General features: G+C 53.0%; 1 protein-coding gene and 1 long non-coding RNA gene across 4 annotated transcripts in view; one reads left to right on the top strand and one right to left on the bottom strand.

The window, feature by feature from the left end:
• Positions 1–648: 648 nt before the first annotated feature.
• The window catches only part of FBXW4 (F-box and WD repeat domain containing 4), a 74,674-nt gene continuing 58,485 nt past the window's right edge, over positions 649–16,837 (bottom strand). For 2 of the 3 annotated variants that reach the window (XM_019724959.3, XM_019724958.3), the window contains exons 6-9: positions 13,073–13,138; positions 2,257–2,397; positions 1,618–1,759; positions 649–1,415 (exon numbers count right to left, since the gene is read on the bottom strand). In XM_019724959.3, the coding sequence (XP_019580518.3) occupies positions 1,296–1,415; positions 1,618–1,759; positions 2,257–2,397; positions 13,073–13,138 (469 nt within the window). In that variant the 3' untranslated portion in view covers positions 649–1,295. Of the gene's footprint in view, positions 1,416–1,617; positions 1,760–2,256; positions 2,398–13,072; positions 13,139–13,221; positions 13,614–16,837 lie in introns of those variants that run through there. The other variant, XR_012498447.2, reaches the window with a different exon arrangement.
• On the top strand, positions 5,126–6,286 carry LOC141572901 (uncharacterized). The gene is made up of 2 exons (XR_012498449.1): positions 5,126–5,375; positions 6,093–6,286. It is a non-coding gene; the product is annotated as an uncharacterized LOC141572901 (long non-coding RNA).

Here is a 16,837-nt window from a genome sequence, read left to right as displayed (position 1 = left end):
GACTGCCCTCTTGTCTACTTCTGTATGCTCCTGTCCCCAGGGAGGGTGCTAGTGGCAACTTTCCCGTCTCTGTCCTAGGACCTTCTGTATAAAGGGAGGCATGGGCCTTAGTGGTGAAGAGGGTGGGGGGACCCTGACCATGTAGGACAGGGCCGAGGTCTTCCCCCACCTGTTTGCATCAATTCGGAAGACGACTAGACTGAAAGGGAGCCTGTCTACCTTAGCTTGCAGAAGTGGCCTAGAGGAACTCCCTAAGATAAGGGTGGGCGAGGGAGAAGTTTTTATTTAAAAATGCAGAAACCCTGGAAACAGAGCCCAGGATGTAAAGACACTGGGTGAAAAGCCAGAATAAGGGTGAAGAGTGTGTGTGTTGAGGTCAGGTGAAGAAGGGTCACCACACATGGACAGCAGCTTGGCCCCCGGCGGCCTGGAGCCCTTCCAGGGTCCCTTCTCCATACCCCACAGGTGACACATTACCACCCGAGCAAAGGGGTGGGTGCTCAATGAGAGCTTTTCCTAAAGAAAAGAACCTTTGTTCCTTGGAACACTGAGCCATGTGGCTGGTCTTACCCTTTGCCCAGCATGCACATCTCCCAATTTGAATGTGTTGTCCCCTCTCCCTGGGACCTCCCAGTGAAGAACCAGATCTGTGAACAATTAAGCTTTAATTTTACAAAAACGAACATTGTAGCATATCTCAACAGCTGGCCTGAGGCTGGGCTGGCTCAGGACTCACTCAAAACTACTGGGTTTCCTTTGTCCTTTCTTGGTTTCAACGCGAGACCAGGCCACAGTGCCCCAGAAATGAGTCCACAACCCCGAGAGCTTAGTACGGGGGGCGGGGGGTCTGATTGAGGAGGTGGAGGCCAGTACCAGCGGGGGTATTGGCAGCCTCACCCCTCCTTCCAAGGAAAGGGTAGAAAGGGACCACTGAGAAGGCTGGGGCCTTACCTCACTCTAAGTGACCACTGTTCTAAGAAGGGGTGGGATGCAGGGTTGGCCTCTCCAGGGCACATCCTTGCCCTGGCCAACAGGTAGGCAAGGCCTGGAGGGTTTGGCTGCGTTCTCCCAAAGCAACAGGTCCCTTCTCTCCAACCGGTTCCTGGGAGGGACTGTGCCTCTGGGTAACCCTGATCCTCAGGATCGGCAGCCTTTAGCTTAAGGGCTCGAGCACTGTAGTCACAGGTCTGGGAGCACAGGCACGGGGTGGGGAGGAGGTATCACTGCACCATCCAGGCAGGAGTGTCCCTGAGAAGCTGGCTTCCCTGGCCCACAGGCTGGGGCAGCCCTGACTGTCACGGGTTTTGAAAGTCCAGGACATGGAGGTTGTAAGACAGCGCGGCGTAGAGATGCTTGGTGGTGAAGCGCAGGCAGTACACAGGACTGCTGAGGGGCGTCGATGTCAGCGGGAAGGCCTGCAAGGGAGGACACAGGAATGGCAAGAGTGGCCTGAGGAGGAGTCGCGGGAGCCGGAAGCCAGGATTCCCTGGCCCAGCGCAATGGGCCAAGTGCCATGGCAGGCTTCCTCCCACCCTCTCCAGGCACGCCCCCTCCCAGGTGCAACCCATAAAAATGAGCCCTGGCCTCCAGGAGGCAGGAGGTGGGCGGGACGCTTACGTGGAGGCAGGCCCTTTGGCGCCGGTCCCACAGACGCACAACACCGTAGTAGGAGGAACCAGTGGCCAGCAAGTGGTTCCCATCGGTCTGCAAGCAGTACAGGGTGCTGTCGTGGGGCTCCTCCCACTCCATGACGCATTTCCTATCCCGGAAGAGGAGATGCAGGGGAACCTTCAGGGCGGCCTCCACCTCCCCCCCCCCCCCCACTTCCCCGTTCTGGCTGGGAGAGAAGCTGAAGCACCAAATTCTTTAAAATCCAACCTTGATGGGGGAAAGCCTCCTCAGTAAAAGTCTTTTTCTTGCCAAGCTCCAGACCCCGGGGCAGATTTGTTTCACACTGACGCTGACTATGTGTCAAAGAACTTAAAAGGCCTCCGAGAGGTAGAAAGGCCTCAAGAAAGGCAGGGACAGAATGCAGAAGGAAGGCATACCGACTATCCCCGAGGCTCTTGGCCTGGTGGAAGTGGTCGCTCAGGTCACAGGGCCACTGCTGCCCAAGGTGGGGGCGTCTACACCAGCCACTCCCTACCAGCGCCTGAAGTGAAGTCTCTGTGCCATCTCCCATGTCCCTCAGGGCTGGAGGGAGGGCTGGACTGGCACAGGGCTCCCACTACCTGTCCTCCTGACCAGCTCACTCACCTGACACTGACGCGGAGGTCCCAGTAGCGAACATAGGTGTCATAGCCACAGGACAGGAGTGTGGAAGGGGACTCATACATGACATCCAGCACCCCAGCTCCTGGGGGGAAGTCACTGCCCAGGTGTGTCATCAGTTGCCCACTGGGGAGAGAAGAGGGGCAGAGGCTGAGCAGCGGTCCACCTTGGGCCACACAGAGTCTCTGAACCTCCAATTGGCACCATTCCAAGGAAATGCAACTCTCCCTCCTGAGCTAGAATTAGACCGTTAGTACGTGGCGACCGAGGGGGGTGATGCCCCAGACTCCCACCCCTCGTGCCCCAGTCCTTGCCCCTCCCCCCAGCAAAGACCTCCATCAGCTGCCAGCGGCAGCGGCCCCTCCATCACACCTGCAAGCTGGCCAGCCGCCACATAGCCTCTCCTCTGGACGATGAATGGGCCGTGCTGAAGGGGTCAGACACACACACACACACACACACACACACACACACACACACACACACACGGTTATTTTATACTCCTTGATCCTGCAGGTCATGCAGTTCTGAGCTGCCTGAGTCCAATGCCTTAATTCCTGCCTGTAATCTGGGGCTCAAACCTCATTGGGGATAAAGACCACACAAAGGGAGAAGGGAGTCCTAGGAGATGTTAAAACAAGTAAACACCTTTGTGTCTGGGGAGAGAAATCGCTGAGAAAGCAGCTTAGCGGGCTGGTCCCTGGTGTTCCCGGCCGGCTGGCCCCCGGCCCGGGCGAGCACGCCTCTGTGATCACAGCCCCCAGCCTGCTGGGCTCCAGCTTGCTCCTCCACCCTCGCCCCTCCCGGTGGCCGAGAGCAGATTACTGAGAAGAACAATTTCTTTGTGACTGTGTAATTCCCTCCGTGACCGCGGCAGTGGGCAGACCCCTCGCCCCAATGCCAGACCCCTAGCAACCATGTAGGAGGGCCCCCTGGCCCTAGCAACTACCCCTCAACATCAAGTGCACCCGCTAATCCCTGTGGCTAGGAGACGGGTAGAAGCAGTGAGTTTGCAGAATGACAGGGGGAATTAAGAAGAGGGGCACCCTTCAGCCCCCATTCCTTAGCTTTGCCCAAGAGATGCTGGGCTCTCCTCCATGGCATTACAGGAGAAACAAGGCCCTGGACACTTCAGAAGAACACACGGGCAAGAGGCCCCAGCACGGAGCGGGAGGGTTTCGTGGTCACAGCAGCTCAGTTTGGGCACAAGCAGTGTGTCAGGGCAAGGCAGACACGACTGCCAGTCACGTGTGGATGTGGCCTCAGCGCTAGCCCTCCCACTGCACACAGACTGTGGACCGCCCTTCTCTTGCTGCCCTATCTACCTTTCCCCTTGAGCCCTGACAGTGAGGTGCCCCCCAGCAAGGAGCGCTGTTGCTGTCCGGTGTGTGTGGGGGGTGTTAGGCCCTAACCCCCGCCCCCAGCCTCCTCCCTACTGCAGTGCTCTTCTTCCTGTGGGGTAGACCACGCTAAGCCTCTGTGTGTTAGTGCTGGGTAGGAGCAGGGAGGATCCTGAGAGCCATCAACCTGAAAGCACACCCCCTCCCCCAGCATCTCCTAGAGATCACTGACCTGCCTTCTCAGATGGGCCACCAGCCATGATTCACCGCCCCCGCCACCCCCCACCCAGCAGGCCAGAGCCCTGAGAGGGGCTGGTCTACCTCACGGGTACACATACACATTTCTGCACACTGGGTAGAGGCTGTTTTGCTCCACAGTTCTCCCTCTCCTTCCAGATTTTGGGACCCTGCCCCCTCCATTAGTGAGGCCTTCAGGAATGACTGAGGAGCTCTCCCCTTTAATCTACAGAAGTAATTTCATGTTTGTCTGTTTGAAATAGAAGATGAAAGACAGTGGGGTTGGGGGCGTGAAGCCCAGCATGGCTCTACCTGCCCACCCCTGGTCCCAGAGTTCAGAAGGAAGGAGAGCTGGGCATCCATGGCTGGGCAGGGTCAGCAGTGCAAGGGCCACACCCAACACCAAGTTGCCAACCTGGGCCCCTGCCCCAGCGTCCAAGCCACCACTGGAAAGTGTCCTGCCATACTATGTACAATAAGAACACAAAACCCTACCCTCGGGAGGAGACCCAAGGGCCAGAGTGAGCACCAGTCCCCCGGGACCAGGGCAAGTCCCGAGACCCCCTCGCCTGCAAGCTCAGCCTGGCCATGGGCTGAGGAGCTTCTTTCTGCTGCACTTTTCTCTGATTCTCACAAAAGGCCACACACACCGTAAATGGGCCAATAAAAAGATACAATTTCTCTTGCCTCTGGGCCAGGGACCCTTGAGACTCTGTTGTGCAGTGCCCGTGAGGTTAAGTTCAGAGCATAAACTGACACACCAGGCTCTGGGAAATGGCCCGTCTCTTCAAATAGCGGCCCAGCAGTGCCATAGGAGCCCTGCTGGGGCTTTGATTTGGGAAAACAAACAGAAATGGCACCATGGGCACTTTGTGGCCCCCACCCCAGGCCCAATTTAACTAGAAAACTAGCTCAACTGCTCTTGGCGGAGGGAGAGAGTTCGGCCCGACAATAGCCCCAAACTTTGGGGGACAAAACAAGCTGTCTGTCTCCTCAGCCCCTCCTCCGGGCTCCTTTTCTTACTGCAAGTGTGTTCTTGTAAAAACGATTAGATTGCAATTTGTATAACATGGTGACCCCCAAATTCAGATGTTTCACCCCTTTTCTCTGGAAAGAATGTTAAGAATGCTTCTCGGCCTATCACTGTGGGGGGCAGGAGGGGGCGCAAAGGTTTGGCTGTCACACAACTTGTGTGGGAACAGGGCTGCCGTTCAGAGCCCCAGGCCAAGACAGGAGCGCTGGGTCTGTCACTATAGAAGACCAGACAAAAAGTCCCTTCCCTTCCAACTCCTGCGCACAAAGCCTGGGCCTCCAGGAGCCGCTGACAGCTCGGGGGCCTCCACACCCAACCTCCCCAGAGCATGACTCCAGCAATTCTCTCTCGACCCAGGGAAAGATAAAGACAGATGGGGCTGCCGCTGAGTCTGATGAATGAGGCCAGGCTTGGAGGACAGCCTGAAGGGGATGTGTTCCCGCAGCCTGGCTATGTGTGGCCTCATCCCAGGAACTCTTGGGAGCGGGAATCAGGTGAGGGAATCAGGTCTCCCTGGCCCAACCCACTCTGCCGCCCAGGCAATTGCGCTGATGCTGGAGGAAGTGGAAGGCTGCAGAGGGACTTCCTGACAGTCAGGGATGAGGGGAATTTAAATAAAACACTGAGCCCATCACCATCTTTATGGGGACAGCTAATGGGAGGTAGGTGCTGGCCCTGAAGACCCGGATGTCTGATCTGGGACAGGCCCTGAGTGCCAGGCTGGAGTCTGAAAGGGTGGGGCGGTCCCTGGCAGGAACACCCCTCTTACCCCAGTTTGGGCCCTGCAGAGCCCGGAAGCCTGGTGCCCTGTTCCCTCCCTTCTGTCCCTCCCTCCCGCCCTCCCTCTCCTGAGTCCTTTAATCCTAGCCTCTGGACACCTCCCCCTACCTGGCCTGTCTGAGCTCCCACGGCAAGCCTCAGCCCATAGAAAGTCCTCCTGTGCTAAAGTGTCCTGAAATACCCTGGGCTCCCACCTCCCAGCCACATCTAAGAATGCCTGTGGCCCCCACACCATTTTATAGCCACTGTTAACATGCTGGGTTCCTGATGATGCTTCCTGGAAATCCTATGGGTGCTCATTCGTGCATCTGTTGGGTGTGAGGTCGCCCCAGCTGGCATGTGCTACCCCAAAATACAACAATGGCTTTTGGGGGCGGGAAAGGATAGAAGGGTGACAAACAGTTCACCTTCCTACTTCTTTTCTGCTCTAGGGGACAGGTGGCCTGAAGGTATAAGCTGAGCCCAACATGATTGCTAAGAAAATGGAGGTTTTTAACTTCCCTCCCTCCCTCCCTCCGTCCCTCCCTCACTCTCCTTCCCTCTCTTCCTTTCTTTGATCAACAACCATTTATTCAACACCTGTACACAAAGCATGTGCTTAATAAAAACTGCAGGGAGAAGTGAAGCGTGTGACTTTGCAGGAAACATTGTCCCCGTCCTCAAGGAGCTTTCAATCCAGTGAGGGGGAGAACTCTGTCATGTATCCAACTAACAACAGCAGATGTGACCTGGTGAGTACCAGAAGAGAGATGAAAGAAGGATTTATAAGGACACAGATAGGAAAACATTTTTGGCTGTGAGTATTGAGCAATTCTTCAGTGAGTGACAGGATTGTGACAGGCAATGACAGGGGAAGGGGGATGGCCCAGGTGAAGGACCAGCAACAACAGAAGTGCAGAGCTGGGGCACCTGATTGGCAATCTGGTTTGGCTGGAGGCTTGGGTACGTGAGGGGAGCATTATCTGGCTTCCAGACCATGGTGGGTACACTGCTCAGCTGGCATTAACGCCGCGAGTGGCAGAACCACCAGGCTTTTGAGCAGGGAGTGGTTGTTATAGTCCAGCCCTCTGGTGGGGAGACCAAGAGAGTCAAAGAGGCAGACAGGTCCCAAATGTAACCATGAAGTGGTGGAGACAACAAGCCCATGGAACTTCGCAGGCCCTGCCCCACCAGGTGAGAGGACGGGCCCTCCCCAAGTACACAGGCTCTCACATGCATGTGTGTACGCGTGCACGACCCCCAGCACCCGCCCGCGCACACGTGTTCAGACACAATGGCTCAAAGGCCAGGCAGCCGGGCAGCCCACTTTGTACTGCTAACAAGGGGACCGTAATTACAGGAAGGGACAGCCGGGCAGATAAAAGGATACAAAATTTCAACATCTGTTGCCATAAAGGGATAAGGAGAAGTGAAACGCAAAGTATCAGTTTGGTGTCAGCAGGCAGAGAGCCAATTTCAAAGAGTTCAGGGGGACAGAGGGGACAAGAAAGAAAAAGGAAAGGGGGGGAGAAAGAAAGAAAGAGAAAGAAATTACAGGGTTCCTTAAAGAGGTAAAGAAAAAAGAAAATGAAAAAAGCTGTCAGTAATACTTTCAAAGGAGAAGGCAGGTACTTTAAAGAGGGGCAATTCCCGTAATCAGCCTGACTGAGGGCCAGGCCCCCTGCCCGGGCGGGGGCGGAGGGCCTGGGGCAGAGACAAAGCCACACCTGGGCGGGATGGGCATCGATGGTGCCCTCAGAGTGGCCCAGCCTACACTCAGGACACCCGTTCTTCTTGCAGATGGTGAAAAAGGCTCAGCCAGGCACCCCTTGCCATTCCAAATGCCAGTAGATGCCCTGATATACAGCTCCTGTCCTCAGTCCAGGGTCCCAAGATAAGCTCCTAGACCAAAGGGGAGCTATCCCAGGCCCCACGGTGGCTGACTAGGTGGCCCTATGAATGCTCTAAGAGTCACCAGCTCTAGCCACGGGTCAGGATCAGGGTGGGCTTTCTGATGGAGGTGCTGTTTATGCTGAAGTGTGAGCATGGTCCCAGCAGACAGAGGAGAGGTAAGCCAGGCACAGGGGGCAGGCGGAGCAAAGGCGCTGAGAGGAAAAACAGAGGGCACCTGTCAGAATGTGTGAGAAGCCTATCAGCACTGCCTTCCTCGAGAAATGACAGTAAGGGGCTTTACGGTAGAAATGGAGGAATAATGGGGAAGTGGGGTGAGCCTGGCCTGAAGGGGAAATGAGGGGCGTGTGCAGGGCTCACACCCATAGGGCAGGGGAGTACGTAGCCAAGGACTCAAACCCTCAATGCCCTAGGAGTGGCCAGGTCACCAAAACCCACCCTACCCCTTTCCCTACCCAACAGCCCCCAGGCTGGAGCCACGGGGACACCTCCAGGTCTGGGATCACAGGCCTCTCCATCTTGTCACCCAGCTGCCCACCACCACCTGGGTGACCACTGTTCCCTGCTCTCAGAGCACCAATGACAGATCCAGCTCAAGTGCCTCTGGGCAGAAAAGTATAACCCACAGCAAGAGCAAGCCCAGAGAGGGGGTTTGTGTGCTGTCAGGCCAGTCAGACCCCCGCCCCCAGGCCCTCCAGCAGGTGGGCAGCAGGCCCCATACACACAACACCTTCCCTGGGGCCTAACTGAGGGCCCTGCTCCAATGTCGACAGAAAAGACAAGTTGGGCCTTGATTCCTGCAGACCAGGCTCAGAAGAAGGATGACTTTGGCACAATACCTTGGGGCCAGACGAGACCCCAGGGCCCAGCTAAGGATATGGCAGCAGTTGGCGGTCAAAATGGAGCCCTTGGGGGCTGGGGCCTGGGCCTGAAGACCATCTGCCCTTGGAAGCAGGAATATGCTGGCACCTCCGGGTTAGGTGAAGGACTATCTTTCTTTCTGCCAGGTTTAGACAGGTTAGAAGTCCTATCCTTGGGCCCAGTCCACGGTCCCCAACCCCAGGAGAGATAAAGGCAAAAAGGAGGAAAGGAGAGGGGAACAGCCAAGTTCCTTGCTATCTAGGCAATGGCTGCGTGCCATAGCTGCCCTCTGACCTGTGTGCTCCAGCCAGGACCTACTCTTCCCTAGCCCCATAGGGAGACAGAATGAAGGGTCCAGGGAGCCATGGTGACCTTGAAAGGCGTCTCCAGGCATTGTGAGAAGCTGCCTGAGGACAAGTACTGAGAGGCACAGATGTATAAGGAAGCACTGGTGCCAGCAAGGCACCGCCACGTCCGAGCTGTGGCCTAGCCCCTACCACCATCCTGAGGGCAGTCCCTGGAGGGGTGATGCTCAGAGAAAACTGCCCCTCCAGTCCCCCCCTCACCCCCTACCCCGCCCCACCGCCAAGTCACTGCACACACATAAAAGAGAAAATCCCAATGCTCCTCAGGTTTCAGCGGTGACAGGTTAAAAGCAAAAGAATCCACCAGCACCGCACCCCGCCCTGCCGCTGAGTCCTGCCGGCAATGTTGCTCCACCTTCCAGATTGGCCTGTCAGTCAGGCTTTGGCCTTATTGAAAGATCAAACTCTGTCCTGCCTGTTCATTACCTTAATCCTATTTTCTACATGGCTTTATTATCTGCTCGGGCTTCTCTGGGAAAGACAGCTACAGACAGTCGTCCTGTCCATCTGCTTCCTCCCACCACGAGCGGATGCCTCCACCAGGGCCGCTTTCCCTCGATGCCCACACCGCTTGGTCCTCCCAGCTCCCCTGGGGATGGGAGAGATGTTTAAACAAGGCCTGGCTCCCCTCAGTGGTGAGGAGGGGAGGCTGGGGGCTAAAGAGAAGGCAATGCCAAGCAACTCCCAGGGCAGCCCTGCCACAGGCTGGCCAGGGGTACAGTGGCTGTTTCTTGTCTGGCTCCAGTGAGAATCGAGGCCCTAGCTGTCTGTGCTCATTCTTACTCAGGCTCTTTCTGGGTTCTATAAAAATCCAGTGTTTGGGCTTAGTGATGTCTAGGGATTTCATAAGACAATGCTGTTCAAGGAGCTGGGGCCTTAGAAGTCACCCTGGTCCTAAGTCTGTGCCCAGGCATACCCCCGACCAAGGCAACCACAGGCAAAAGAGGTCACTCAAAGATTACTCAACCTTTGAGATAAAGCGGGGCCACGGGGGTGTACCCACCCCCTCCCCTGGCTTGTACACCATCCTGAGCCCAGGCCACTGATGCCCAGGATAAGATCCAGCTAAATGACTAAATAAAACTGACTTTCAGCAGAAATGTCCATCTTTGTGGCCTACAGCCTACTGTGGAGAGCCTTCTCTGTACCATGAGGTTAGCAGGTTCACCTTCCCTTCCACTGGTCACAGGTCACAAACATTTAGACGATTAAAAGGCTGAGCCTCTACAAACTCCCAGTGCCAATGTGGAAGACTGCTGTGGACGGGAGAAGAGAGTGGAGGAGACAGGCGCTGAGTGCGCACTTTTACAAACTAATTGTTTTCATGCTGGTTCTGTCAGGTAGGGAGAATTAAATCCCACTTACAAATGTGGAAACTGAGGCCCAAAGTGCCCCCCCCCCGATCATGAAATTACTGAGCAGAGTCAGCTCTGAAAGCCTGTGCTCCCTCTGCAGCTCCTCACAGCGTCCCTGCCACACAGCAGAGCAGGGCCTCCTTCTGCCCCAGCCCCATTCAGAAGCAAGGAAGTGCCAGTAGCAGGGCCTTGGTGGGGCGAGCCACGGGAGTCGTTTCCAGAGACTGCAAGAACCCCAACATCCCAGGGGCTACAGAACAAAGGAGCCCTTGGAAGTTTTCGCTATGCTGGCCACACTGTGATGCAATCAACGACAGTCACCAAAGTAGAAGACCTGGAATAAGAGAGGCGCTAGCACCTGCCACTCATCAGCCCATGCCTGCTACGTGTAGTACGCAGTTGTGAACACCCGGATCAAACCAGATACATCAGAGAAACTTTCAGGTGAGCATGGTCCTGAAACCAGTGTGAGACCCACACTGTAGGTCCCATCCAGCTATTCCTCACTCGCTTTCTCACTGACCAAACCCTGACTCTGTGCCTACCGCTCCTTCCCCCACCGCCAGTGTGCATGGCGGGAAGTTGAGCTCTTCCCCAGGCCCAGAAGGTGAAGCGTGACTGGTCACTCCATTTCCTTTGCCAGTATTTGGTTTAGGGTGAGTACTGGAATATACTTTGGCTCACTAAATATACGGAGAAGTCTGTTTGGGGGCTCTTAGGAAGGGCTTCCTCATCTTAAAAAGAGACCACAGGCAGGGGCATGTCCTCTTCTTCCTTCTTCCCTTTGGGTATTACCTTATGAGTTGGTAGAGATTTTGTAAACAAGCCTATGGGCAAGGGCAAAAGCCCCCCTGACGGGGGTGGCAAAGCAGGAAGCTGAGGACAAGATGGGCCTTCATGGTCTCATTGAGCTACTGAACCCACCAATCCTGGAACCAGCCAACCATCCAACTTCTGGACTCCCTGTCATTTAAGATAATAATAATCCCTTTATTGTTTGAGCCACTTTGAATTAGGTCTTCATTACTTACAGCCAAAAGCACCTTAACTGATCTACTATGTTTCTGAGCAACAACTGAAGAGCCTCGGACTTTTGGCCTGGAAAGGATAAGACCCTGGAAGAGCAGAACCAAAGTTTTCTGAAATTTAAACGTCTGTCTTCACAGGGGAGGTTCAACTTGCTTTGTGTCAGGATCATAGCTCCAGGAAGCAGATTCGCCCTGATGAAGGGTAGGCATTCTAACTCTTGGAGTTATCCAAAGATCTCATGTGGTGTTTGGTGAAGTTGCAAGTTTCCTATCCCTGCAGTTGGATGATTATCAAGAGACTCTTGTAGAGAAAACCATATTTAATTAAGACATCTCATGTGTTATAAAATAAATCTTTTGGAAAGACTGACAACACAATGGATTTTTCAGAAGAAAATATATGGGTCATACTTTCTGGGGAAATGCAAAGAAAAGGAGAAAATAAGCTAGAGCAACCGAGCAGGAGAAAGGCAAGCTGAGCATACCCTTATTGCTAACGTACAGTGTAACACTGAAAACCAGACTGTAGGTACCTAGGGCGAGGTAAAGAGTTCTTAGACTTAAAAAAAAAAAAAAAAAAAAAGTAACACCACCAAATGCAGCTGATGATGTGAAGGAACTAGATCTTTCATACATTGGGGTTAGAATATAAAATGGTAAAGATATTCAAAATAGTTTGGCAGATAAAAAAACTAAACATATGCTTACCAAATGACCTAGCAATTGTACCCCTGGGCATTAATTTCAGAGAAACGAAAATGTATGTCCACACAAAAGTGCACTACATCTTTATTTGCAATAGTCAAAAAATTAAAAACAACCCAAATGTCCTCCAAATGGGTGAATTCTATTCAATGGGTAAAGAAACTTTGGTACATCCATGCCAGGGAATGTAGTATGAGCTATAAAAAGTGAAGCTCTACTGATACATGTAACAACGTCTATGGGTGTTAGGAGAATTATGCTGAGTTAAAGGGGGGGGAAAAGCAAATTTCAAAAGGTTACATACTATATTATTTTATTTATATAACGCTTTCAAAATGACAAAATTACAGAGATGGAGAACATATAAGTGGTTGCCAAGGGTTAGAGGAAGGAGGAGAGGAGGATGGGTGCAACTATAAAGAGTACATGTGGGACTTTTGTGCTGATGGAACAAACAGTTCTGTATTTTGATTATGGTAGTGGTTACCTGAATCTACACATAGGATAAAATTGCAAGGAACTACACACACACACACACACACACACACACACACACACACACACACAAGTGCAATCTGAATAAAGGTCTATGGACTGTACCAATGTTAATTTCCTGGTTTTGATTTTATATTATATCAAGATGTTACACAGGTACCATGCTGTCCTATTTTTGTAACTTCCTATGAATCCATAACTATTTCAAAATAAAAAGTTAAAAAAATACAGAATAGAATGGCAGATAATCAGATGGGAATGTGTCAAGCCTGCTCAGGCAGAGAATTGTGAACAAAACCTGGATGTATTTTAACGGTTCTGTATCATTCTTTCTATGGATACTAGGCTACTTCCTAATTTTCTTTGTTTTAGAAAAATCATCTCTGAGGATAGCTGAGATTTTATGTAGCCACATAGTCAGGCATTCCTCAGAGAAAAAGTATCATAAATCCAAATTGGTGTTACCATAAATTTTATATGAACTTATTTACCTATTATTAATTACTTCAACAGTCTCCTCAAGCTAACGGAACAATTCTATGTGCGAAGGTGCCACAGCGAAGGCTGTCAGTGGGTTGCAGGGCAGGGGTGCACTGGACCACTGGGTGGCCAGCTGAAGCAGGCGCTGGCTCAGCCAGCTCTCTCCACTGCCTCCCTGGCCGCTCCAGCCCCACCCCCACTGAAAGCCATGGGGGGCTCAGGAATTTCTTACCTGTTGAGGTCCCAGATTCTTAGGGGTGAGAAGTGCCCACAACAAGCCGTCCCTGTCACAAAAGAGCTGCCAAACAAAAGGAGAGCAGAGTTAGATCTGGCTTGTCAGAACTTGTGGCGGAAATGGCTACACAATTGGAGGTGCCTTACTCATTCTCCAGGGGGTTGTGGGGTTAAGCCAGGATGAGAGAAGCAGCCAAGAGAGCCATCAGAGAAGTTGCAGGAAGACCACTGGAAGCATGGTGAGGGCTGTGACCTCCCAGAACTGCTTGGCCAGAGGAGCCACAGGTTCCACAACAGCTGAGCTTGCCCTCCAACCCAGCTGTGTGGTCTCTGTCCACCATACAAACTGCTCTCTAGATGTGCAACTCTGGGGCCAAGGCAGGGCAAGCCTGTCAGGCTTCAGCTGTATGAAGTTCACGAAGCCATGGCACAGAAACAGTCTCCTGGGAACAGGCTGCTGGGTGCTGAGAGGTGACGCCTGGTCAGAGCCGAGGGTGGCTGGGGGTGGTATTCCTGAAGGTTTTGAGAGCTCAGGGAACCTGGTAATATGGTACAAGCACAGGGCAGGTGCAAAGGCACCAAACTGAGAAACGGAAAACTATGAAAGGTGAGTAACAATAAGAAAAGATGAGATGGGTGAAATGCTAGCATAATATATGAGGGTGGGAGAGTAGGGAATTTCGGGGGCAGGCAGCCAGGGCTGCCGTGGAGTGGGATGGGAGTCAGGCAGAGTTGAAAAGACAATGACAAACACTGCCAAGAGGCGGATGGGAAGGAACACTCTGACCTTATTTCGCAGAGTGTCTCTTAAACCCCAAGAAGTTCAATATATAGAATGCGGAGTTTCGTTTTATGTGCAGACACAAGCCCAGTGAGAAGGATCCATGCAATGAGCCAGGTTGGCTGGAGTGCTAGGACTAGAACTTGAACCTAAGGGCCAGGGCACTCCTTTGTTAGAGGATTTGGCAAAGGTGGGGAGGGGAAGCCAGCAGGAACCCAGGGCTTGAAAACTTAAACTGCGAGCAAGAGAGTTGAAAGAAGTTGTGTCACTCAGGAGCCCTGGGGCAGGGAAGGGCCAAGTCCCTGCATGTCGGGTGTGGGGGAGGGGGACTGGACATACTAATGACACGTTAGCAATGTGAGGCAGCGGCCTATCCGCCCTGGCCCTGCCCAGCACCTGTGGCTCTCTGATCCCAAGCGTGTCAGTGGGGAGATGGATTTCTGCAGAGAGGGCTCTGAAGAAGCCAGGGGCTTCGGCTGGGGGGAAGCTGGTCTGTTGGGGGAGATGTTAGGACAGGCATTGCCCAAGCCACTGATTTACAATCAAAGCTGCAGGGCAGACGGACAAAATGGCTATGTGAGCTGCCCCCGGGGCTTCCATGCCCTAAGCCAAGACTTCCTCTAGGGAGCTGCTCCATCATCCCAGCTTCCTCTCAACCCACAGGAGTGCCTGCAGCTACTAACCTAGAGTGATGTGCCAAAATAGCCACTCCGTCATGCCCCAAGTGACTCCCAGCCTGGGAAGCAGCTGCTGGACAGTGAAGCCCCAGCTACAAAGCCAGGAGGTATTGTCCTCACTCCCTCCCCTGACATTTTTTTCTTGAGGGTAATCCATTAATAACTGGTAAAGCCAATTACCTTGGGTTGGAAACATAATAGCCACTTGGAAATCATTGGAGCGGGCAATTGGGCTCTCCAGACTTTTGAGGAGTCGGGGCCAGGTGAGGGGCGCCAGCACAGACATCTCTGAAGGAAGTCTGTGGCAGGCCTTTGACTGGCCACAGGCCTAAATTAGCGTCAAGTCAGTCAATAGAGAGAGATGGGAGGCACCTGGAACCTGAATCCCCGCCACTCCCACAGCTCCGACCCCCCAGCAGGCTGGGAGGGCTGAGAACACTTTCCCCTGGGACTCCTGTCCTCTATTCCTGCCCACCAGCCCACCCTGGCCCTGTCCGTCTGCCACCAGGAGGAGGGCCTCTCACCTTCACACCCCACCAAGGCCTTTCTTAATTGACTGGACATGACACTCATGAATGTTCCTTTCCACAAGCTGTCCTTTTCTCTTGGTTTACCATGTAAAGCAGGGAGAAGGAGGGAAAGTAGTGAGTCCTGGCACTTATGAGGACCTAAGACTTTAATCAATTGTAACACTCAGTAAAAAAACCACGTAAGCAACAGTTAAGTACATTTGGAGCCAGGTTGCTCTGGGGACACTCACCAGGACTCACAGCAAACCCTGGGACTGCCCAGGGACAGGGACAGCAAACCTGTACTCAACAGGCAGAGCGGGAACCTGCCGTCTCCTGAGGCGCCTGCGCCATCCTCCCTCTTTGACCTCACCTTCATGGGACTAACTGTATATTGGGGGTTATCTTCCCATCTTCCCTGGTGAGATCGTGGACCATCTGGTGGCTCTTATGTACTCCAGTGCCCAGTACAGTGCCCGGCCCAGAAGAGGCCCGAGCTCAGGCAAACCTGGCATCACAGAGCTCACCATCAGGCCCAAGCAGTGGTGTAGGAGCCCTCACAGCACAGACAGACACCAGGAGAACTAGGGGTTCTGGTACTCAGGTTGAGGAATAGAAAATGAGATACAAAAAAGAGGAGAGGAAAGTAAGAAGGGAAATTAGTTGGGTGTGGGCAGGGTGAAAGAAGGTAGATTCTTGTTGCCTCTCCCTGTTTTAGGTCCTCTTAATTACAGAAGTAATTTATTGAGCACTTACTATGGGCCAGATTCTGAGCAAGTATTTCAAAAGCATTATCCCATCTAATCCTCATAGGCCTATGCAGTAGTGACTACTTTCCCTACTTTACAGATAAGGAAACCGAGGCACAGAAAGGTCATGTAACTTGCTCTAGCTCACACAGGGACCAAGTAAGACTGGAATTTGAACCCAGTGAGTTCTGATTCCCAGTGAGTTCTGATTCCAGAGCCCAAGTGATTTTATACCCCTTTCCCTATAAATTCTCTCCCCAGCACCTAGTATAATGCCTGACACATACTGAAAACCCAAATGCTTATTGAATGAACAAATGGACAAATGAACAAATGACTCCACCTGAAAGAAGAAAGGAGAGCCGGAGTGGCTGAGGAGGCGCCGCAGAAGTAGCGTGCTCAGCAGCTGTGCCGGTGGCTGGCCTGGAGCTGTCCAGCTGGCCCAGGCCCCAGCCGCTCTGAGCTGGGGCTGACACACTTTGGCAAGGGAGGCCACCAGAGCTGTCACATTATTCACCAACATGCCCATCAAGTGTATTCAGTTCTCTTCAACCCACATTGGCATTTTAATTACTGTTGGGTAAACTAATTTGTACAAATGAAGGCTGGGCTGCTTAATAGAATATGCAAGCTCTCTGACCTCTGACAGGCACTGACACGAGATACAAAGGCCGCCGAGGAAGGCTTTTTATCTGAGCCTTATTACTCTCTATTACTCCAATTAGTCAGGCTCCAGTGCTCCTAATTGGAGGAAAAATTGCAATTAAATCAATTTTTGATGGGCTGCAAGTGGGCTCCTGAACCGCCCCGCTTGTGAAACACTGATATTATAGCAGCAAAGGTCACAGGCCTCATCGGCACCTGGGCCCCCCCCCCAAATTTCCCTTGTCCCCCACCCAAAATGCTTCAAGGAAACGCCTGCCCTTCTATCGGCTAGGCCAGCAAGGGTGGGAAGGAGGGAGTCATTAGAACATGTCAGGTCTCACTGCTGTTGCTGCCATCTGCTAACCTGTGCCACTGACATCATTACAGCACTAAGTCCCAAAG

This window comes from Rhinolophus sinicus, chromosome 15 (assembly GCF_057876585.1).
Source record: "Rhinolophus sinicus isolate RSI-liver-muscle chromosome 15, RSI-T2T, whole genome shotgun sequence".
NCBI lineage: Eukaryota > Metazoa > Chordata > Mammalia > Chiroptera > Rhinolophidae > Rhinolophus > Rhinolophus sinicus.
This window is presented reverse-complemented; position numbering and strand designations above follow the sequence as displayed.